Source organism: Stigmatopora nigra, chromosome 16, assembly GCF_051989575.1.
Source record: "Stigmatopora nigra isolate UIUO_SnigA chromosome 16, RoL_Snig_1.1, whole genome shotgun sequence".
NCBI classification, from domain to species: Eukaryota; Metazoa; Chordata; class Actinopteri; order Syngnathiformes; family Syngnathidae; genus Stigmatopora; species Stigmatopora nigra.
In genome coordinates, this window is record NC_135523.1 from 2,740,229 (window position 1) to 2,763,923 (window position 23,695).

At 40.1% G+C, this 23,695-nt stretch overlaps 1 protein-coding gene across 1 annotated transcript; it reads right to left on the minus strand.

Annotated features, from left to right (window-relative positions):
- Positions 1–257: 257 nt before the first annotated feature.
- prex2 (phosphatidylinositol-3,4,5-trisphosphate-dependent Rac exchange factor 2) lies at positions 258–23,543 on the minus strand. Its single transcript, XM_077736091.1, has 40 exons — positions 23,200–23,543; positions 19,265–19,336; positions 18,678–18,800; positions 18,511–18,615; positions 17,556–17,657; positions 16,477–16,638; positions 15,323–15,456; positions 14,171–14,274; positions 13,936–14,085; positions 13,729–13,870; positions 13,276–13,376; positions 13,053–13,156; positions 12,940–12,989; positions 11,191–11,266; positions 11,056–11,128; positions 10,759–10,994; positions 10,546–10,694; positions 10,390–10,475; positions 9,696–9,832; positions 9,010–9,127; positions 8,750–8,934; positions 8,006–8,167; positions 7,197–7,419; positions 6,919–7,126; positions 6,604–6,774; positions 6,448–6,542; positions 6,307–6,389; positions 6,150–6,240; positions 5,871–5,999; positions 5,595–5,636; positions 5,127–5,224; positions 4,852–4,986; positions 4,663–4,765; positions 4,017–4,160; positions 3,838–3,952; positions 3,193–3,259; positions 2,601–2,791; positions 1,286–1,388; positions 750–817; positions 258–670 (listed from the first exon to the last, which is right to left on the minus strand). Exons 1-40 carry the CDS (start codon positions 23,338–23,340, stop codon positions 625–627), a joined length of 4,824 nt encoding a protein of 1,607 aa, XP_077592217.1. The 5' UTR covers positions 23,341–23,543; the 3' UTR covers positions 258–624.
- Between the last annotated feature and the right edge of the window lie 152 nt (positions 23,544–23,695).

Below are 23,695 nucleotides of genomic sequence, written 5' to 3' on the forward strand. Positions count from 1 at the left end.
TTACCTTAAATCGCCATTTAACTTTTTCACTTTCTTCATTCCTTAATGAGTTTTCTGCTACTCAATCATTTCCTGCCAAGTCAAATGTGGGTGAATTTCATATACTTTTGTAGTATGCAATTGTTCATTATGGGATGTAATTGTTTTATGGTGCATAAACTTGCAAGATAAAGCCACATATCTTAATATTTTTGCTCAAATGTTGGTCAAATTCACTGTCAAAAGTACAATTAACAAAATTATTTCAAATATTTCAATCTCAGATAAGAAATTTAATATACATAAATATATATATTTGACACATTGTATATATAATTTGAAGTTATATAGAAGATATTGTGACCAAAAAACAAACTAGCTTATTGGCGCTGTTTTTTGTTTGCATAGTGAGCTACCATTGGCTGTAATATGCCGTCTATATTCGTCAAACCTGAGAAAAACAATAACAGTACATGATCATAAAATGTATATTTACAATATATCCTAAAAATAGCGTTTCCTATACGTCACTAAACATTCAAAAATACTATGAGGCTTTTAAAAAAAACGATAAATCTATTTACAGTGTATAAAAATAAGCTAATGGGCAAGTCGGCGGGTTGTTGTATTACTCGCCGCAATGCATTATGGGTCACCATCTGGTGGGGGAGGTTGGCAAAGCTTGTATAACCTGGAAGGAAGGACATGCACATATTTCAAATGAGTCATATTTAATTTTTCTTTTAAATTGTTAATCTTATTTTTTTTACCTTGGCACTGATGAGGGTGTCCGATCTCGCACCCCCAAGTTTTTGGCTGAATTTTGAACTCTGGCACCCTAAAAAGACAGAAATGATTATACAAAAAAGGTCAAAAATGGTACTATAATTTGAATTCTAGTTAGTAGTATTGAGGTTTTTGTTTCCCATTTTTCATTGTTTCTGTATGTAGGCCATAAAATAGATTGCTCAGGACTTTTCAAGATGAATGTTGTTTACGTGCGATTATTATCATTACTGGCCAGTCATGAATTTTGGGAGCTGCTTGCGTTGCGTCGTGCACACGCTGCAACTTTTATTTTGAAAGCTGCGCTCAACAAAACATACGCGCACGACTAAATGACAAGCCAAAGAGAGAGAGAGAGAGTAAAAGTGGGATTGCATCAGCAATTATTTCATTCCCCTTTGCATAAAAAGGCCGCCAACGCCCTCAAAAGGACGATAACGCGGGAAATGGAAGATAGTAGGGGACATTTTACTTGGGCGAGTTGTTAAAAAGTCAGTGTTTGATTCTAGTTTGAGGTTACCTGCTTCCTCATGACGTCGGTGGCTTGCATGATGCAGCGAGGGGGGAGTCCGTGGTTGCGTGCTAAGAGGATGGCTTGCTCCAGTGTCACGCTAAGGGTGCATCTGAGTGGAGAAAAAAATAATAATAACACATACATAATTGATATTTAAAAATGGTACATTTTTTAAAAAGTGGATTTTTCTCTTGGATTCAAATCCACTGGCTTCTCAAATGTTATTAAATTAAGGAATAGAAGTAAAAAAGTGATTTTTTTTTAAATGTACTGATTTATTTATTTTATTAACTCATTTCCAAACAATAAAAATAGTCTGGATAGAATATTATGTTTAAAATGTATGAATATTAAGGGAAAGCTAGTTGTGTCGTATATTCCGGACTATAAGTGGTACTTTTTTTTATTTTAGACTAATACCCAAGTGACACTTTTGAAATTTTTTTCTCTCTCTGACCATTAAAAGCCTGTTATAGTTAGTTAATGATTGTGTTTTTTACTACTAAGCATTATTTCAGAAGCGGGGCTTACATTAATGACGTTAACAACATTTTGGCCATGTTGAAAATGGCAGGTGGCAAGAATTTTTTTTTAAAAAACTAAAGAAAAAGGATCTTTAAATATCTCCTGAGCCGGAGCGGAATAAAGGAATGTCTTCTCCCGCTTTACTGGAGCCGCTAGCAGCTGATTTATGTCCGTCTGTTTCCCAGTGTTGGCATCCATTTTACACCCCTGCCGAGACCAAATACAGCCAGCGCTCCAAACTAAAGGAGGAAAATAACTACAGGATGCTAAGAGAGTAGTAAAAAATTGACTTTTTACCCTAATTGTCTCTTATCCAAGGAAAGATGAAGTGCAATACAAAAAAGGACTAGTGTAGCAAATGCCACTTTATGTACTACAACTATATTTAAATACACTAAGAATACTCCATAGTCTCCAAATCGTCCTATTTCAAGCATACAGTGAATACATTTCATTCTCCCTCTTGCGGAATCCATGAATGAATGAATGAAGTAGATGAATAATTAAAATAATCGCCGGAGATATTTTAGAAAGGAAGGATATGACGACAAACTCGCCCCGAGACAAACTGCCGTTAATCAATGAGGCGAAGGGATGAAAATAACTCGGACATTTGTCACTATTTGGCCCACCTTTCATCTTTTCCTCCCCCGCCCGCTGACAGATTCCACATTTTTTTTGGTCTCGCTCGCCAGAGGCGTTTTTCATGACCGATGACAGCGTGTAGTCACGCCGTTTTGATCTCTAATGGAAACTTTAAACTGGGTTCGAATAGACTGGCGAGGTAGGCACTCACCTGTGAACGCCGCTGTTGCACATGACCACGTGGGCGGCGCCCAGACGTGAGCACAACTCCGAAGCCACGGTCAGGAGGCCCACGCCGGACGCCCCGCAGGGCGTGTACTGGCAGGCGGCCGTGCGGCGGCAGCGGATGAAGCTATCCAGCAGGCGGTAAAGTTCGTCCACGGCGTTTAGGGGACGCATCATCTGGAGGGCGAAAGCGGCAATAAGTGAGAATTCAAGTGAGGATTCAAAGAAGCAAAAGTCAAGGTCAATAAGAAAAATAATCACCAGTATTGAATATTTTAGTCTCATTAATGAGTATTCAAAAATAAAGGTTTGAGTCCCGGACAGATCCGTAAGTGTGTCAATTGTGCAATTAAGACAAAAGTTGTTGAGACGGTTTGTTTCTGCATAGAGGAAACTGGTGAAGAAACTCATTTTTATCTTTTGGTGAAAATTGAAAGCATTTCGGGCTCACTTAAAATCTAATATATAGCAAAAAGTCTGCATTTGCCTCTATCAAATTAGGTAAAGTATGCCTGCGGGAAAACAGTTGGACTTAAAAGAATCTTTGTTTAAGGGCTAATAGCGTTTAAACTTCTTACCTTATCAATCAAGGCAGCTTTGGGAGCAGCACTTGGTGGCACATTAGACTGATCCATGTAGAAAGCCCTGCAAGAGGAATGACAACAATCCCCATGTGAATACAATAGCGCAAAAAAAATACGTCATGGTTCATTTTTCCTGTCATCCCTCCCTTCTCCACCGGGGGCAGCGACGAGCCAATGGCAACTTTGGGCCACAAACTCTGCAGCGTGGGACTCCATCAAATGTGTGTAATCCACTAGTGCGCTAAAAATAGCAAGACTGCACTATATTAAAGTGGGTGTAATGTAATCACACTAGCTTTTACTTAAAGCAAGGCGCCGTAATAATGACGTACGGCGACCATTTTTTGAGGTTGAAAGTCAACAAAGGGGAGTCAGCAAAGAGTGCGATGCATTAAAATTTGTTTGCAAATGATATTGATCCATCCCACAATAATTAGCTGTCCATATGTAGTGTTTTGTGTACATTCACACAGTATTTTTGCATTAAGAGATAGCACTTTGAGGCCGGAGAGCAGGTGCCGGCCGGCTGACACCCCATAAATTTGTTTCCCACGCGGGGCGGGATAACAACCCGTGTAATTGTTTCAAGCTGGCCAATCCGCTCAAACGGAAAACACGCTTAACTCCAAAATGGCAAACCTTAGCTTCTTGTTGTACTGCTGGACTTTTTCCAGGGAGGCGGCGTTGATGTTAGCCTGGTACTCCTCCACGGATACATTGTCTCTGTAGTAGTAGCCCTCCATGCTCTCCAATGCTAGATGGGGATGGGATGGTGTTTTTAGGATGGGGAGATGGATTGAGGAGAAAGAGTAGTGTACCTTGCGTGAAGAGGACGGGGTGGATTTTGATGCCGCTGCCAGTTTGTAGTCGGGCAGGCAGATGAGAGTAGTGAAAAGTCTCCAGCTGGAGGAAGACCTTCAGATGTTGCCGACTGCCTTCGATGTGGTAGGAAACCGGCATGTCTGGAGACAACACCAGTATGTTAGTAATCATTACAAATATTTATATTGTGTGTGTTCAACTTGCAGCTAAGGGGGCCCCAGATACTGATTTTTTTAGATGAATAGTTTGGGAGGTTTTGGGCCTTAATGAATGATTAAAGACTCAAATAAGAAAAAAAAATTAAGTGATCTTTATAAAAAAATATCTGAATTAATAAAGAGAATGTTAGTGATCATTTTTAAATTGAGAATACATAAAAATTGGTGAAGTTTTGGGTTGTATCTTGTTTTGGTTATGTGTCTTGTATTGTAAATTTAAATATAAAATAAAAAAACTAACTATTTAGATGTTCAAAATTTCAATTGGACAATTTTTCAATACAAAAAAAAACAATGAAAAATACTTTTTAGGTACTTAAAAAAAGCGATGAGTGGATAATTGGACAAAAAAAGTACAGAAAAAACAGTTTTACACCCCTGCATTAGATCATAATCATAAAAAAATATGAGTATGCATATGTACTGGCAACTCGAGGTTCCCCTTCGAAGTGCTGGAAATGGAAGGTGACTTTCTCCAAGTCCATCAGCGCCACTTGCGTGTCCTCCAGCATGGCCTGTTCATCCGTCTGCAAAGCATCACATAATAGTTTTTTTTACCCAGTTTCTTTAGTATACATGTGTTACCTTTATTTAGCCCAACAATGCAGCTCACCAGGTTAGGCGAGAGAAGCGACTGGAAGTGAAAGAGCAGCCCGGCACTGGCTATCTGCTCCAGCCATCTTCTGCTGGCTTCTTGAGTCTCCTGCGGGTCCTGTTCTGGCTCGGACTCTGTGGCCAAACCGTGGAACTACACCCACACAAAAAGAAAAGTAGTAGTTTTACAGTTTTTCGTGTATCTCCATACTTTTCTCCAATTTTCTTATGGTAGCTTTTTCATTTCCACCATTTTCTTTCCATCATTTTCATTTCCATTTCCCCACTGTTCACCTGATTGAGTACAGCCAGCAGGTGCTCGGAAAAAGCGCAGACGGCCGCCACCAGCGACTGACAGAAAACCATGTCTCGCCGCAACTGGATTTCCGAGTCTGGAGGAGAAAAATGGAGACGTCAAACTGTGTAAAATAAACAAAAGTTGACGACATGGTTGCCCGGGTTTCGTCAACAACCGCAAACACTTGGTAGCGTCCTGGTTTGTGGTGCTTGGCGGTTGTAAATGTAAATAAACACTCTGTTAGGGGGCGTCTGTGTTTTATAGCGCCGTTAGCGCACAGACTGATTCACTTCTTAATGCCTCTAGTCACTTTACGAGCACTTTTTAATTCACATGGACTCTTTTTTTATGCACCGTAAAGTGGAACTGAATGTGTCGACTTTTACCTCCCGTCTTTGGCACTACATTTTGCTTTGGTTTGGTTTTTTTTCCACTAAAGTGTGTATTATGGCGAGTTAACAAACCTGTGTATTGGAGGAGGACCAAGAGTAGCCGCGTCTTCACTTCTGTAAAAACACACAAAAAGTTTTTTAGATAAAAAGAAAATATGTATTTAGCCAGTGTTTGTTTTGATTAGAAAAAGGTAAGAAAAATACCAAGAAAAATAAAAATGAATTATTTTTAATAGGCTCAAAAAGAGGTTTTGGATCTATTTGAGGTCAACAATGTCTTTAAAAAATTAAGCAACTAGCAAAATTGTTTGATAATGAATTAATCGATCAGGTGAGGTGCTCACCAACCTTCCACAAATTTCTCGATAGTTTGCGTGAGCGCCTGCACACTTCCGGGTAAATTCCACGGGTCCTCCTTGACGTGGAGCCGCAATCTCTTGGTGTAGTTCACTTTAGGTTCCATTTCTTGCTGGAATTCTGATGGAAACAAAATGTAAAAAACTGGCTTAAAAATCTGGAGATAGCTCCTCAGATAGTTTAGGATCGGTGCTAAGATATTAAACAGATACTTGGATATTAAACAGTACTTAGATATTAAACAGTACTTAGATATTGGAATTTGCTAACCTTGGAAGCCTCTTTCCGGCATGAAGTACTTGGTCTGCTCGAAGGCCCGGACCACCAGTGCTCCTCGTAGTGTGTTGCAAATGGAGTCCACCTAAGGTTTAAGGTTCAAAGTTCATATTTGAAGGAACCTCTGCAAAATGTGAATACTTTTTCTTACCTGACTAAAAAGGTGCTCTAAAAAGCTATGGAGCTTCTTCTGCTTTTCATGGGACAGCCACACACTGGACGTTGCGTCATCCCCTGCCGCATTTCATATTTAAATTATTTATTATTTGACAATGTTTGGCGTTTGGCCTACCTGAGTCCATTTCGTCACTGTGGACGTATGAGCTGCAATGGCTGCTGCAAATGCTGGTGAAGGAGGCGATGGAGTTTCTGTTGCTGTTACAGTCACTGAAAGTGGAAAAATATATATTAATATTTGTCATAATATTAAAGGATTTTTTTTTTGTACCTGTACGAGTCCCTGTTGCTGATGGTGTCATGGCCAGAGTCTTCCTGTTCATCTCCCGCCACATTAAAACACACTTTCTTCCCATTACGTTCGCCCTTGTCGTTGTCACTCTCGGCCGGTACAAAATTCTTGTCCTCGCTTGCCGGGGGGTACGTGATGGACGCTAACAGACTGAGTACAAGAAGAACAAAAGAACAATTTGAGGCTCACGAATGCCCCTTTCCACTTCTTCATCCTCATGCTCGTGGCTGTTAAGTTGTATGTCAGGAAAGAACATAAACACAGTTTCCTTCGAACCGAGAGCAATGATCTCACTCATGAATTTGTCCTCCGTGTGTCTCCATCTCCTTGACGACGGTGTCCAATTTGTCCAGGAGTTTCTGGTACGCGTCCAGGGCGAGCAGGTCTTCTTCTCGGAGAATGAAACGCAAGCCGTGGCCCTCGGTTCGACCCAGGCTGTGTCCGGATGGGGCGGCCATGGAGGTGATGGTGTGCTGGACGTGAACTGTGGGGCTCAATTTACCTTAAAAAGAACATAAATGTATACCGAAATTCTATTGGCTGACCTCGATGTGGCCCCCGGCGAGACTCACCCCGCTCAGCAGTGGAGCGCCCGCCTTTTGCGGGCGTATTCTTGCGGTTGTCCAACTGTACTCCGAAGGAACTGCCCAAGGAGGTGGTGGTCTTGGGGTAGGACACCTCCATGGTGTTGACGTGACAGTTGGTGGGGCAAAAGTCGCTGCTGTGTAGAGGGGACACTTTGCCCTTGGCTTGCTTGAACGTAGGCCAGGCTCTGTTCTTCAAGACTCGAGCAAACTGCAAGGATATTACGTTAAAAGACGTTAAAGATAAGATTCGGGTGATGGGATCTCCATGGACAATGGTAAAGACAAGGCAAGCCATTCCATGTTTTCCCTGGTGTCCTTGTATCTTGGGTCATTTCCTTGCCTACTCCCTTTAATGACATTCCCTTCAATGCCCCGCCCCCTTTCCTTTCTCTGAAAAAGGAATGTGCCCAAGGAGGAGACGGCTTACATAAACGAGGCCTTTTTGTGACCGTGCTATTTATAAAACCACTGGTAATTAATACAAGAGCAGCTTTAACTTGTAATGAGTTGGGAGCCTCCAGACATATGGGATCAAGCTAAGGGCTGCATGAACACATTAGAATTATTTATGATGGCTTGTTTTGGATTTTATGAGTGACATTTTTGCTTTTGTGATCTCTTCTCTTCTTTTTGTATTCTTTCATTACATTTATTATAGTCATTGTTAAGTTTTTTTACGATTACAATTTGTTTTTACAGATTTCATTTTATTTTGGAGTGTATTTTTAGCTCGGTGATATTATTAGAACTTTGTTAATAGTTGTATTGTTGAAAAACATCCAACACGGACTCACCTTTCTGTAGTTAGCGATTCGTCTTCTGATGCGCTCTGCTTTCTCTGAAGATGCCGCGCCAAAACGCGCCTGCAGCTCACGGGGGATGCCGTCACCCCCCGCCGTTAACCTTCCACACGTTTGCACTAGCGTGTCATCATTCCGCGCCAAGGCTTCCAGGATCTACAGAGTGATTGAAAGAGAAGGTGACTCGAAAGTGTACTTGATTACCAGCCAAATTTCATGAAAAAAAAATAAAAATCCAAAAATAATATGCTCTACCTAACTACAAACTGCAATATTTAAACATATTATAATGTAGTATTTAGTAATATATATTTCACATTTTGGCAAAGCTCCTGACATGGTTGAGGTTTTATTTTGAGAGTTTTTCTAAGTACTGTTTAATATCTAAGAGAGAGTTTAATATCTAAGTACTGTTTAATATCTAAGTACTGTTTAATATCTAAGTACTGTTTAATATCTAAGTACTGTTTAATATCTAAGTACTGTGTAATATCTAAGTACTGTTTAATATCTAAGTACTGTTTAACATCTAAGTACTGTTTAATATCTAAGTACTGTTTAATATCTAAGTACTGTTTAATATCTAAGTACTATTGAAAATAGTAGATATTTAGATATTAAACTCTCTTATGAATATAATTTTGAGAGCTGGTTTCAACAGTACTTGGATATTAAACAGTACTTAGATATTAAACCAAAAGACCAGCGACCAAACGTCCGGTCACGTAAGCAAAGTACCTTTGCGGTGAGACCGAAGAAGCCTTTGGGCTCCAGCATCTTCTCCAAGACGTGACACTTGATGCCGGCCGTGCTGTCGTAGTCGTACACCACGCCGTATTCCAGGTGGACATTGTCCACCGTCAGGCTGACGTGGTCCTTCTTGCCGTCGATGATGGCGATAGTGTTGAACTTGTCCATGGCCTCTGAAACGCAACCATTGTGTGCCATAAAATATAAATAGATGCATACGATCTGAGGCATAAAAGGGGTGTGCTCACCTTCCACTTTGCACTCAAAACCATCGCCATTCTCCTCCGGGGTGGCCTTGTGGTCGTCCCTGCGGTCGTCCTCGCGGGCGCTCTCGCTGTTGTTGTACACCCACTTGATTGTATCTTGCTGTATCGAGAGTGGAGTCAAACCTTCAACGGCTTTAATCTTCATTCTGTTCCTTTTTTTTCATTTGGCACACGTGCGCAAACAAACACTTTTGGGGATCTGGGTTTTCTCCAGCCATCTTGTCAAGCCACCCCGGTGGCGCGTCTGTCTGGTCTGTCCTCGCCCAAAAAACCCAGCTGTGGTTTTTTGGCCAACTTTTGAGAAGCTTTGCTCCCTCTGGGCGACCAATGGCGCGCAAAGAGTCTTAACTACATCCCCGCCACATGGAAATTATTCCAATGAAAACATGGCAGACTAAATTTATTGTCAAAAATGAAGTTCTCTTTTTCTAATAATGCTGTGAAGCGCTAGCCTAAGATCATTGATTCATTATCCATCTAAAGTGCCTAACCACTTCACGGCCAATTAGGAGAAAGAGGCGATGCGGTCGAATAGAAATTTCCCAAATTTGTTCTGAAAAACACGTCATTTCCTGAACACAAGAACATCATGGAAAGCTTTTTCTTACGTTTCCTTCTGTAGTTTTTAATGTGTATTGGTAATTTGTGGACGTCTATTGTGTTTTTACCTGAGAAGGGCGGCGGTATTTCCGACACGCCGTGACGTGAGCGATGACGCTAGCGTGGCTTTCCTTGCTCACGTTGATGCCGTTCACTTTAATGATGCACTGACCCGGGTGGAGCCCCGCCATGGCCGCCACTGTACCTGGCGGAGGGGAGGGCGACATGGTCACATTTTGGCAAGACTACATTATTACATATAAAAAAATGGTTTTACCAAGTATCTCTACAAATATCCAGTATATGCTACCTCACTATAAGTACCGTTACACTGCAGAATGACTATTGTTAATGGGCGACCAAATGTCCGGGCGACCAAACGTCCGAGTGACCAAACGTCCGGGTGACCAAACGTCCGGGCGACCAAACGTCCGGGTGACCAAACGTCCGGCCAGGATTGTTAATGGATAAAATGACTAAGAATTGAGGAGAACCATTTTAAGTACAATTTTAAAAATGAAATGAAAACAACTTGCTAACTGAAGTGGTACTTTCTGCTCACTAAATTAATGAACATTTCCAGACACTAATCATTTTGTTTTCCCATTTCCTACTGCAAAGTACTCTTATTTACTGACCTTGAAAGCATAGTTTCAGCCTCCCTAACAGGCTGCATTAGTTTAGAGGAGCACAACAACATCGCGGTGTGAGGCGCTCAAAAAACTGACCGTCCCGCGATAACACCCCGCTATGACTTTGTACCTCGTCCGACGGCGTGAACCACCGAAGGTCCGAAACCGCGAATCTGGAAGCCCAAACCGTCCACAGAGTCGGGAATCTTCACAGTCCTGGAATTAGAAAACAATCATCATTGGGAGTGTCCCATTTGGTTAATAAAAATACACATGGGGGACATACTCTCTGGGTTTAGTGCTGACCAGAACCCTTAGCGGCCCTTTTCCGCGGAAGCACCGCTCAAGGAGAACTTCCACCTCCGAGAAAGGCCTGAGAAAAACCAGATCTCCGTCGATGGCGAACAACTTCTTCCCCGCTTCCAGGCCGGCCATCTTAAAACGCAACAATCCAGTTAAGTCACGGACACAGTTCAGGGTCACTTGCCGAAAAGTATACCTCGGCGGGGGAGCCCTTCTCAACCGACTTGATGATGGGAAGCCCATTCCTCTCCTCCAGGTTGAATCCATAACCCCCATCGCTGGGTCTCACCAGGAGACATTTTGAAATGAGGTTCTCCACGATCTTCAAGTCGTGCTTGACGGGTTTGTGTTTGGTGTTGGAACCTTCCATCTCCTCGTCGGCGAAGAAGCGGAAGAGCAACGGCTCGTCCTTGAATTCGCTCTTCTCCAGCACTGATAACGTAAAAAATTGCAGTAAATATGCGGGAGATCGGGTTACGGGTGTTTTATTCACCATGATGCATGAATCCATTGTCACAGAGCTCCACTCCTAAAATGAGCGCTTCTTCTCGGGTTCTGCAGTCGCCCTGAGGGAAAGACGATGTGGATAACGTTGGCTTTTACGGCCGTGGAGGAGTCAATACGATACCTGCGCTATGAGCCAATCGATTAGCTTGTTGGCCATCACCACTGATTTGTACGTCCGTAAATGGTAATCTTTGTCCCTGAAAGGAAAGTAGTGTAAATATGGGCCACTTGAAACAGACTTCATATTTCTGCCAATATCATGACACTTTATACATATACTTGATGTGAAAAGAAAATGGACTGTTATGTTTAATTTAATTCAAGCTAGTTGGTCATTTTTATTTTAAATATAAAACAAATATTGCTTAATTAATGATGAATAAATAAAATATACATACAATAATAATATCAAAATAGCCACTAACCTTGTAAAAAAAAATCAACTGTATGTAAATTCCTACTTTCTTTGCGTACACTTGAATGCAACATGGGCACTCATGCCTTCTTCTAACAATAAATGATCTCAAGCCAGAACCAATACAACTAACTAGAAGCAAATGAGCCCACGTTCTGGACAATTGGCGACAGGAAAACAACATTCCAACGCGAATGAGCGAAGGCCCCGTCAGTGTTTGGTCCCGGGGGTCCCGACCCCCGCCCTCCGCCCCACTTTCCGACTCCCCCCGCCCCAGTCTCCACGCGGCTCTGCCATTTCTCAGTGTTGCGCCCTCACGTAAACGCAGCCGTGACTTTCCCATGAAGACGAGGGCCGAGTTACGGCCCCCCGGGGAGAGGCGGCGCAAACGGCTGTGACTTGGCAAAGCCCCGGAGGAGTTTCCCGCTCCCCCCCCCCCTTCCACAATGCGAGGTGGCGTTATGTAATGGAGCGTCTGGGAAGAGCTGGCCAAATAGTAGGTGCCCTCCCCCCCGCTGAATGGGAGAGGCTGTCACTAGTGACAAATGGGGGGCAGGTTGCGGTCTGGTGGGCATCCATATGTCCAATGTGAGGAAACGGCGGGTTGGGGGGGGATTGAGATGGCTTTTTACTGGAAGGGTGAAAACATGACTTTGGAAAAAGTTTAAGGAAAGAGTGGGACAAAGGCAAAGGGATTCTTAATATGTAGTATATACTATATTGGATATTAAGTTATAACATGTATATAAGGTAGTATTTTTTGAAGGAATCCTTACAGTAGATAAATGTTAACTTTGATGAAAATTGTTGAATAAATGGCGTCTCAATTAAAAATTGTTAAGAAACTTAATATTTTGTCTTATAAAAGATTAAAAAAATTTCAAGTTATGAAACGGTTTCACTATATTTTTTAATCTTAAAAATATGGAAAATTATGGGGAACCTTCAAATAAAAAAGTCTATTAATTTAAAAAACTGCAATGGGTTTTTAAGCATGAGAAAATATGCAATATGTAGAAAAGTATTATTCCCATGAATGACAATTCATATTTATATTCTCCTACATAGTACAATATTTAGAAAGCAGAAATTATTTGTATATTCAGCAACATTAATTTATAATAACCCTTTCACTTAAGATTTTTAATACATAATAGAGCTAGTAACTAGTTTTGGTCATTAAAAAAACATTATCAACTATTATTCTATGTATTTTTTCCTTAGCCTTTGCTGATGACCTAATAAAAGATTTCCAAATGTGTTACTTCAAGATACAAAAACAGGGACTAATTGAAGCTAGTGTTTTTGTTCTTCAAAAGTTGGCGTTCTGCGTACTTGGCCAAGATATTCCCCGCCTAATTAAGCGGGGATAGTGGCCCCAATTAAACTGGAACATTCTCAGGCCCCGAAAAACAAAGTGCCCACCGCAGAAAAAAACAAAAATTGGCCCAAAACCTAATGACGGGAGTGAAGAGACTGTGCAGCCGACAGAAGAGGCGAACACCCTGGTGAAGAGAGAAAAATATTAAAATTGCAGTTCTATAGTAGCGTTAAATATTTTTGCTTACTTTGGATATGACGTCGTGCATGTCGCTCCTTGGATGGAAGGTACCGTCGTCGTAGCGGAAGCGGTAAAGGACGGGCTCGGGTTTGAATTGGTGCTTGTCGGTGACTAAATCCAGAAGAAAAAGAATCATTTAAAAATTGTGTTGTTAGCTTTATGAGCTAGACTCAAAAACAAGAGTAATTCTGCCATTTTAATGTTTTAAGATAACACAAACAAAAACGAACCATGGTGGATGATGCCATTCTCCAGCAGTGCCTGTCCAAGATGGACGCCTTCCTCCGGGTTGCCAGTTTCGCCCATTTCCATCAGCCAGGACACAAACTCGCTGAAAAGACACAAAAAAACAGCTTGACTAATTAGAAAAAAAGTCAAGCGGTGAGAAGGAAAACAACAACAACAAACATGGCTGCTAACATGCCTATCTAACTAACATGCTAACATGCTAGCATGCCTTTTTTTGGGAATATTTGCACATTTTTCACATATACGTATCATTGGCATCAGCTGGTACCAACATGTGTTATTTTTAAAAGTGCGCATAACTGTGGCGGGGTTTTACATGGCGAGGCGGTTTGGGAAGTGGACCCCGCCACAGGAACGTTGGGAAAAGAAAAAAATAGTTTTTTTTAAATGGCTAGCATACAATATTATGATGACATCATTTGAAGGTAACTCACCTTCCCAGGAAACATTTTGGAAACGTGCTGAGTTTGCGCTTTCGGTCTTTGATGAGGTGTCCTTTGCTCATGAGTTGGTAAAGCTTCTCTCCTTTCTCCGAGACCATTAGCCAAGTGTCCTGCTCCATGCCCAGCGTCAAGCCTACAAATGTTGGAAAAGTGTTAGCCATCTTTTTTAGTTTTGTTTGGAAAATGGCGTGCACTGACTCTTGCGGCGTTCCCGTTCTCGCATGATGGCCTCCAGCCATTGGTGCTTCTCCTCCGACGTTTTGGCCATGCAGACGAACCACTTGTTCTTGGCCGTGTTGTGGATCTTCCAGCCGTTGTTGACAATGTTGCCCGAGCTGTGGTAATCGGCTGGCGAGAGGGGACGGAATTTGCAAAGATGGTGACCAGAGTCGTCCACCATTTGTTTGTTTACAGATGGAGGTTCGTGGCTGACCTGTGCCGTCATCCACGTTTTCCACTTCCATGACTTCCGTGTTAATTCTGCCTCTAAACAGGTAGCGGGGAGCTTCTGTTGTGGCTTTGCTGTTTTTCAAACGTCTTTGCAAACAAACAAAAAAGCAGATTTTGGTTACATTTTGAGTCTTTTCCCCCTAACAACCACTACAACATCCTAACAGACTTCTATCCCGTTTTTCCTCCAAACTTTAACATTCCTTCTCCTTACAAACCCTCCAAAAACTCTCTATACACCCTCTTCCCAACATACACAGATGTTTGTTTGTTTTTAGAACAGCTCCTTCCACATACTTTTGCCCCCAAAAAAATCCTTTTAGGTATTCTCGGAGTCTTTTAAGCCACAAAGATTGGCACACCCACCTTAAAAAAAACGTATGTTTGGGTACTTTCCGAGCCGCCGAAAAACGGCATTTCCCCCCAAAAAAGCCATGACCGGACGTTTGGTCGCCGGTCTTTTGGTTGCCAGTCAAATGTACTTAGATATTAAACAGTACTTAGATGTTAAACAGTAATTAGATATGAAACAGTAATTAGATATGAAACAGTACTTAGATATGAAACAGTACTTAGATAGTAAAGAGTAATTAGATAGAAAAGAGTACTTAGATAGAAAAGAGTACTTCGATATTAAACAGTACTTAGATATTAAAGAGTACTTAGATATTAAACAGTACTTAGATATTAAACAGTACTTAGATATTAAACAGTACTTAGATAGTAAAGAGTACTTAGATAGTAAAGAGTACTTAGATATTAAACACTACTTGGATATTAAACAGTACTTGGATATTAAACAGTACTTAGATAGTAAAGAGTACTTAGATAGTAAAGAGTACTTAGATATTAAACAGTACTTAGATAGTAAAGAGTACTTAGATAGTAAAGAGTAATTAGATAGTAAAGAGTAATTAGATAGTAAAGAGTACTTAGATATTAAACAGTACTTAGATATGAAACAGTACTTAGATATTTAACAGTACTTAGATATTAAACAGTACTTGGATATTAAACAGGACTTAGATATTAAACAGACTTAGATACTAAACTCTTTCTCTTAGATATTAAACTCCCTCTCATAAATATAATTTTGAGAACTGGTTTTAACAGTAAACTGGAGGAAGGAGGCCACCTGTTTTTCTTCTTGCAGTATACCAGGAGCTTGTCAAACAGAAAGAAAATCCTCTCCTGCACGTTCCCGGCGGAGATCTTCAACAAGACTCCATGCATGAGCATCTCTGTGCACGTGTCGGTGATATTGGAACCCTGACAACACACATTTAAAAAGGCATACATTATTAAATATTCACACACAGGAAAGAGAGAAGATTACACAAGTGAGGCCATTCCGGCTCAATCTCTTGGGGTGTGAAAAAATAAATAAAGTCAATTTTTTTTTTTTAACAAAACACTTCCTCTGCTAGTAGCGTCCGTAAAATAACATCCTGTGCGGGTAAAGGCAAACGTCTTTTCCCTCACCTTGGCTGCTCTCGAGGGAGTTGCCGTGCCCCCTCGCAGCTAAAAATAACGCAAGACTTTTTACCTTCTATTGCTCTTTTAGTGCTCTTGTTTCTTTTTTTTACAGAACTGAGCAGATGTCCAAGTCATTGTGGAGCACCACCAAGCACCTCAAATTAGCATCTGCATGACAGAATCTATGTTCCACTGCTTTCTTTTGCACTTTAAAAGTCATCTAGACTCAAATTGGACATGGTAAATGAAATGTAAAAAGAAAAACTATTGCACGGCTGTCAAAGTGGCGGCCCGGGGGCCAAATGTGGCCCACCGGATCATTTAGAGCGGCCCAGGAAAATAAATGACGAGTAAATCTAAATATTATATTTAAAATGGTCCATTGGAATCAAGTTGAATTTTCCCAATTTTCATTTTACCATCTTATAGCCCCACGTTATTATTATTTTTTGTAATAGAAAAGTGGCCATTCACTTCTACATAGAAGAGCCCCCCAAATACTTTAATGAGCTCTTTGTTGAAGTATTCCAACAGCTGCTTTGTTATTTTGATGTCACTTTCATTCCTTCCATCATAAAACGCAAAGCAGACCTTTAAAACATCATTTGGTCTCATTTCCCCTCATCTGAAGCTGCCAAAAATAACAAGCAGATGATGAATCGAGAGCTTTTTCTTTTCTTAAAACAAACGTGAAGCCCCGAAAAAGTCAAGTGGAATTGACCACCGTAACCAAAAAACATCGGCAGCGGAATGACCATCCACCCCAATTATTGGATGATGTTTGTGGGAAAAGTATATTTAAGAGTGAGGGACCTCCCAGCCTTCGATGTGAGACTGCCATTCCTCCAAAACTTCCAGCTTCTCCATCTGCCGTTTGGCTTCGTTGATGTTGGAGCAGACGGCCTTCATCACCTGCAGCGCCTCCTGAACCGCCGTGTAGTCGGCGTGTTTTTTGGGTGTACGCTTCAACAGTTCCTGACACAAAAAAAAATCAAGATGGCTGTGTTTTTAGGTCAAAAATCATTTTGCAAAATTTTAATATATTTTTTAAAAAAAGCTCAAATAAACATTGTTTTAGATCTATAAAAAACTGAATATTCAGGGATTTTAATCCAGTTGTGTTAATCCATTTATAAAAAAATATATACAAATTATATCTAAAATGGTCTGTTTTTTTCTGTTTTTAGATCAAAAATCATTGTGTAAAATCTAAAAATATATTTTTAAAAAGCTCAAATAAACCAGTTCTTTTAATCAATTCATAAAAAAAATCTAAATATTATATCTAAAATGGCCCAATAGGCCACAGGTGTTAAAGTGGTGGTCCGGGGGCCAAATCTGGCCCGCCGCATCATTTTGTGTGGCCCAGAAACGTAAATCACAATTTTCTGTTTTAGGATCAAATTAAAATGATAGATATAGATGTATATTACATTTCCTGATTTTCACCCTTTTAAATCAATATTTGCAATTTTTTAATCAATTTTTTTCTGTTTTTAGTTCAAAAATAATTTTGTAAAATCTAAAAATATATTTAAAAAAAGCTAAAATAAACATCATTTTAGACCTATAAAAAACTGAATATTCAAGGACTTTTAATCCAGTTATTTTAATCCATTTATAAAAAAAAAAAAATCTAAATATTATCTCAAATGGTCCAGCCCTCATGAAATCATTTTGACATTAACACATTACTCCTTTTGACTAAAATAAGTCCACCACGCCAAAGTTTTTCCAGGAGAAGTCCAAACAGCTGCGACCATTCAATCCCTCCCAGCGTCAGATGACCTTATTGTACTTCAACTTAAGTGCGTAATTCTACCAGGACGCGTCCTAAAAACTTTTTCCCTTCACCTGGCAAAAAAATGCAACATTTACTAACCAGTACTTACTCGTAGTAGGAGTGGGTACTTGCAGATCCTCTGAATGGGAGCCACCAGGTATCCCTCCAGCGGGACTTCCGTATTTTTGCGGCCCCCCAGCAACATGCAGTTCTAAGGGGAGAGACACAGGAAATGAGCTGAGAGGGAATGGAACTGATTTTGAATTTTTTTTTTTTTGGTCTTCATTCCGTGATGCTCCCCATGTGGAAGTGTCTCGGAGCGCGGCAGGAAGTAAAAGTCCTCCCACGCGCGTCAGCTGTCCGGCGCGCTCAAATTGGCTCAACACGAAGCTGAAAATGTTTTAACTTTGGCAGAGTTGAGAGTATCGTGGGATGACAAAACATGTTTTTGCTTAATAAAGTGAACCCAAAACATAATGAAATATATTTGTTGTAGCTGAAAATTGGCTTGAGGGAATGAGTGTCTGTTTTTGTCCAATGTTGTTGAAGGAAGATGCAATGATTTGATGGTTTGAATGGTTTGATTGGCACTTTCCGATTTTGCAAATATTGTCTCAATATGTATTATTATTATGACTAACTAAACCCTTCCCTAAACAAAAAACAACATTAGAACTAAAACAATGTTTATTATAGTTTTTGTGAATATATTTATAGGTTTTACTAAATGATTTTTGACCTAAAAACAGAAAAAAATTGATTAAAAAATTGCAAATATTGATTTAAAAGGGTGAAAATCAGGGAATGTAATATACATCTATATATATAATTTTAATTTGATCCTAAATTTTAATTTACTTTTCTGGGCCACACAAAATGATGCAGCGGACCAGATTTGGCCCCCGGACCACCACTTTAACACCCGTGGCCTAGGCGAACAATTTTTGTCAATATCCCTTCAAAATATGATTTCAACACCCAAAAAAAATGTTATGGTCAAAATTCCACAATTTTCCCACCCACCAAAACCCATTTTTTTGGTGTTTTGGTACTTTTCCACTCACCAACAAGCAAGTACGGACACTTCGAATCTTGTTGAGCTCCAGAAGCAGCCGCTGAGCCTTCTCGTGATTCCCGCAGTATTCGTCGTAAATCTGGAAACGCCGCCTCTGTGAAGCAAACATGGTCGTTTTAGCTCACCTAATTTCAAAGCCAATTTCGTCCCACTTACAAAATGCAAGAAACAGCGTCCCACTTGATGATGGGCGTGCGGGTCGGGGTGCATCAGCTCCTCCGCCATGGACAAAAAGTCCTTGTGGACAGCCAGGATGTCCACAATATTGGAGAACAACACCTGGGAGGGAGGAATTTTAAAAAAAAATGTCTGCCGTCAATATGTTGGCGTTGGAATGGAATTTGTCGTGGCGGCTTTTCATCTGGTAATTGAAAACAGGCAGATGGCGAGAAACCACATCGGTGGCGATATTACGAGCTGATGGGAGAATTCTATCCAAATGGGCATATGGGGAAAATATGCGCAAAATATCAGACTATTCAGTCCAGATACACTTTTTTTGCATTATTTTTGCAGTTCATTCATATCCAATTATACTCCTTTATTTTCTATTTTATACTGTTTTTTGTGGTGGGTGAAATTTTGGTGTTAGAATCCCTGAGATTGCAATGCATTGTGATGCTTGAAATTCTTTTGAGGGTTGTTGTGGACAGTGCGTTCCCAAACAAACCATAAAATGGCAGCAAATGTGGCTGTTTATCTTTGGAAGTACTGTAAATATTGGCAAAAAAAAGTCTGGTTACCTTCACTGTTTCTTCTGTGATGTTTTTGTCCATTTTGGTGACCACGTGCTGCTGTAGTCGGTGCAGGAACGCCTGAAAAGTGGAGTGTACATTTAAAAAATAAGATGTATATATATATTTTGTTGGACATATACTGAGAATAGGAATGTCAGACTTTGTTCAGACTAGCTACCACATTCCAATCTTTGGCTAATCTGTGTTAGCTCTTTTGTAGTCTGAACATTAACATCTTGACATTTTGAAGCTTTATACGGGAGGTTGTTTCATATAAGGGGGAAGATAGGAAAGATAGGAGTGTGTATGTAAGATATAGTAGTGGTAAAAGTGGCAAAGTATTGTTAGTTAAATGTTACAAATGAATATATTTGATGGAAAAGTATCGATACTTACCGATTTTTTAAACAATTTAGTCTGTAGGTGATTGATTTTTAACATACTATCAAAAAAATGGTACAACATTTTTTGTATTGATATTGGGTTTAAAAAAATTCAAGTGTAGTGAAATTTTGGTGTAAAAATCCCGGAGAAAAACAGACCGCCAATTCTGAGAAAGTCTTTAGAGGCAAACTGTAACAGAGTGCTGGAATCTGGCTTGGAGTGGACGGAAGAAAACAAATAGAGAAGGCTACTTCATTAATCAGGCTTTTTTGTTGAGGCCCCCGACTGGCTGATTAGCATTCCGCGGCTAGGCCGGCCTCGCTTCGCCCCGCGACTAGCCCGCATTAGCAAGTCTAATTTGAACAAACACGGAGGGCAGGGACCTCCACGGGGCTTTCCGGTCTCGGGGCCGTTGTGCTTCTTTGCAGTCGTTGCAACCTACCTTAAAACGTGAGCTAAAAGCTAAAAATAAAATGTTAGAAAACCTAAGTGTGAGTATAATTTAGCTTGTTTTGCTAGCATTCACAGCTAGTTTTTCGGCCAAAAAAATTCTGAGTGACAAAAAATAGTCATTTGCCCTATGGAGAGGTTAAAAACAGATTGGGTCTCCTCGTAAAAAAAGAGTAACAAAGCGTCTTTGGTAATTTAGTGAAAAGTGAAGCTCTGGAAGGCGCCCAAGACTGGAAAGCTGACTCATTGGATTTATGAACCTGGGACGACCGTGAATTGCAGCCCATTTTTTTCCTCCGGACGGCCCATAAATATCCACTTCATTTGCCTAATTGCGTTGCGCTGTTACTGGGTCACCCAAACGCCATTTTATTGACTATTTACCATACGCTTGCATACGTTGTGAATTGAAAGGGGTGACGTGGTTGAGTTTTTAGGGAGTCCGATGTGAGTTGGCGGACAGCAACGGATGAACGAATGAATGGGGCTTCTCTTCTCGTCTGCGTCGTCTTTTGTGTGTCGTTCGCTCGTTAGCAGCGTCGTCACGAACGATCGGATCTGAACAAGCGAGAATGGTAAAAAAATAGGAGCACAAATCTATTTTTAAAGTCTTGCCAAGAAAAAATAATGGTTTGGAAAATGAAAACGGATTTGAAAATGGAATCCGTTGAATAGCCCAAACTGTGAAAATTATAAACTGGCCTAAAATAGCAAAAGTGGCCAAAAATGTTTTGATGTTAGCACCATGCTAGCTAACAAAAAATCATAATAAATAAATGAATTATCTCAGAAAGTTAATATCTTTGGGTGGGAAATAGTCTGCAAAGGAAAGAAGGAAATAGAAATTGTAATTAAAATACATAAATAAAAAGGGAAGACAAAATATTTCATGAAAAATACACAAACAGCATTTCCTTTAAAAATATCAAGAATATACAAACTAAACATAAAAAACAGTCCAAATGTTATGGCTAAAAAAACTATCAAATTATACTGGTAATATCCAATATTGCATAAATAACACTAAAAATTAGACATTGCAACAATACTCGATTGTTTATAATTGCTCATGGGAATTGACGTCATTAAAACCTATTTTCAAAATAGCCCACTTTGATTTAAATCAAGTTTGCGGTCACGTCGTCTTCTCTTCAATCTAATTGAATCTGTAACGATTAGTGGAAATTCCCTATCGTGCCTGCCTTTAATTCTTTTTTGCAAAAATCTACTCAAAGTCAACGTTTTTGCCAATAACATTTGCCTACTTTATTGCATTTTGGAGCTTTTTTTCTTACCCAAAAACAGGTTGTCACATGGTCAACATGAACTAGCCCAAGTAGAGTTAGCGTTAAAGCAGGAAACTTGCAATACAATGTAAAGACGGGAAGGGCCAGTCGGGAAGGAAGGGAGGAGGAAGGAAGGAAATCCTGCTTGACTAATCTCTCACCGTCGAAAGCTCCAAAAAAAATTAAAAGGGGGGTCTAGGACGCTCCTTTCTTTAAAATAGGTATGTGAAACTCTTACATAAGTGAAGGCAAGACCATGAAAATGTCAAAAAATTGCAGTTTTTAAGGCCAAATTCACTCTACGAAATCTGCCTAGCAACAAGAAGCCATGCATGTTTTTAGCATAAAAATGAGTGCCATCTTTTTGAAAATAAAGCATGCCAACTGTGCTACTTTGTAGTCGAGCCAAGAAAACACTTAATGCCTCACATAAATGTTCATTATGTATCGGTCACATGAAAATAAGTAAAGGATTTGCTTCACACAGACTGTTTACATTATGTCTGTTTTTTATAGGCTGATTTCAATGAAGATAAACACTAGCGCCCACTGTTTTCTATTATAATGATTCATTATATAACATCTAGGCTTATTTGGGATGTCTCCCATAACTTTTTTGGACACTTTGGGCACTTTTGAGCTATTTTTAGGCAGGATAATTGCGGTACTTCCGCTGTCTGAGACAATTTTGAGCATTAACATTAAAGTGGGGATGAAGTACATTTTTAAAATAGGGAATGGTCGTCTATTGTCATCATTGGCGACCAATCTGCCTTTAAAATATCAATTTAGAGACTAAAAGGGTTCCGAAAAACTGGTTTCGCAAAGCGCACTTCCTGCAAAAGGAATTCCTCCGAGATTCGGAAATGCTGCGAGACAATGAGCGGTCGCCACCCCCCGTCCGCTCGCCCTAAAAAGACCTACAATGCACCTTTGGCGTGCCACGCCGTCCAAGTGCAAGTTGAATTGGACTTTTTAAGGCGACTTATCTCAGCTGGTTTCCGGCCACAACAGAGCGGCCTTTCAACCGAGCGGCCAATCCCGGCGGAGAGGACGCGCTCTGGCAAAGATGGCCGTTGTAAGAAAGGCCAGATTGTGATTCATGGCCTCCCCACTGGTCCCAAAGATGGGCTCCATTAGAAACATGTGGGTTGGACTGAGATAGCCATACAAAGACAAACGCACGCCTACACTCTCACTGATACAATCGAGCACAAAGCAAAAACGGAGATAAGATTAAATAGCAGGGATTTGCCTAAAAAATGAGTTTTGTGCCCAAAAAAGTTGAGATTTACCTTCACAATAAAATTCAAGTGACACAATTGAAATGTGACATCCATCAAAGCTAGTTATTTGACAAAAATTTGAGATACTAATGCTCCAAATTTATATTAAAGAGATTATTGTTGGATATTTTATAAATTGTCTCATATTAACTGTACATAAATTGAAGTAATTGAAAAACAAGTCTAAACTGGCTATTTCAGAAATGGAAAATATCATCATATAACTTGAAAGCTATTTTATCTTTATCATAGTAAAATGTGCATTTAAACTTTTTAATTCATAAAAGTTGTCAGTCAGTAAGCAATTTTATGAACTGTGCATGATCATAAATTGATGTTTTGGTAGAGAACCAGTTTTAAAAAAAAACACCATGTAATTCGAGACTATTAAAAAATGTTTGTTGCACTTTTTCAGCAATTATTCCTACTTTACGATGGAGACACCTGCATTGAGAGCACCTGAGTACACTTCTTCCCACTTTGTCATCGCAGTTTAAAGCAATTTTAATTAGAATTTTGGTGTAATTGAACTCACCGAGAGAAAGTCCAGTGTGGCCACATAATCCCGTTCAGTTTTGAGAAGCTCATTGAGAACGCAGGCTCTCAAACGGAGCTGTTTATCCAAATCTTTGCCACTCTCACTTCGGTGGTCGCTCCTGCCCTCCTCGGTCATCATGTCAAGCAAAAAAAACCTAAACAAAAGACCAAAAACACTTCTCAGGCATAGTTAGGGGGAAAAAAGTGGGGTTGTTTGAAGCCAACTTTGGCTGGACTTGAAGACTTTGTGCATTAAAAAAAGTAAAGGGCAACAAAACAAAGGGAAAAGTGGAAAGGATGAGCACATGTGACTTGCTTGCAGTTTATATGACAAGTTAAGTCAGTCTCCCCAAAGCGCCAAAAGAGGCTGTCAAATGCTCATGTGTCAGAAAAACAAGTTCCGGTGAAGCTTTTCAAAACAAAATCAAATTTCCTGAATAAATGAACATTGTTTTGATATTTATGTGATTTGAAATCTCACATTTTCAGGATCA

Excerpts from the sequence above, each read along its gene's own strand:
- prex2 (XM_077736091.1), bottom strand. The coding sequence starts at position 23,340 with ATGATGACCGAGGAGGGCAGGAGCGACCACCGAAGTGAGAGTGGCAAA. Across the intron at positions 5,225-5,594 it reads GGTCCTCCTCCAATACACAG|ACTCGGAAATCCAGTTGCGG; the intron begins GTTTGTTAACTC and ends TTTCTCCTCCAG. Across the intron at positions 4,766-4,851 it reads CGCTTCTCTCGCCTAACCTG|ACGGATGAACAGGCCATGCT; the intron begins GTGAGCTGCATT and ends GATGCTTTGCAG.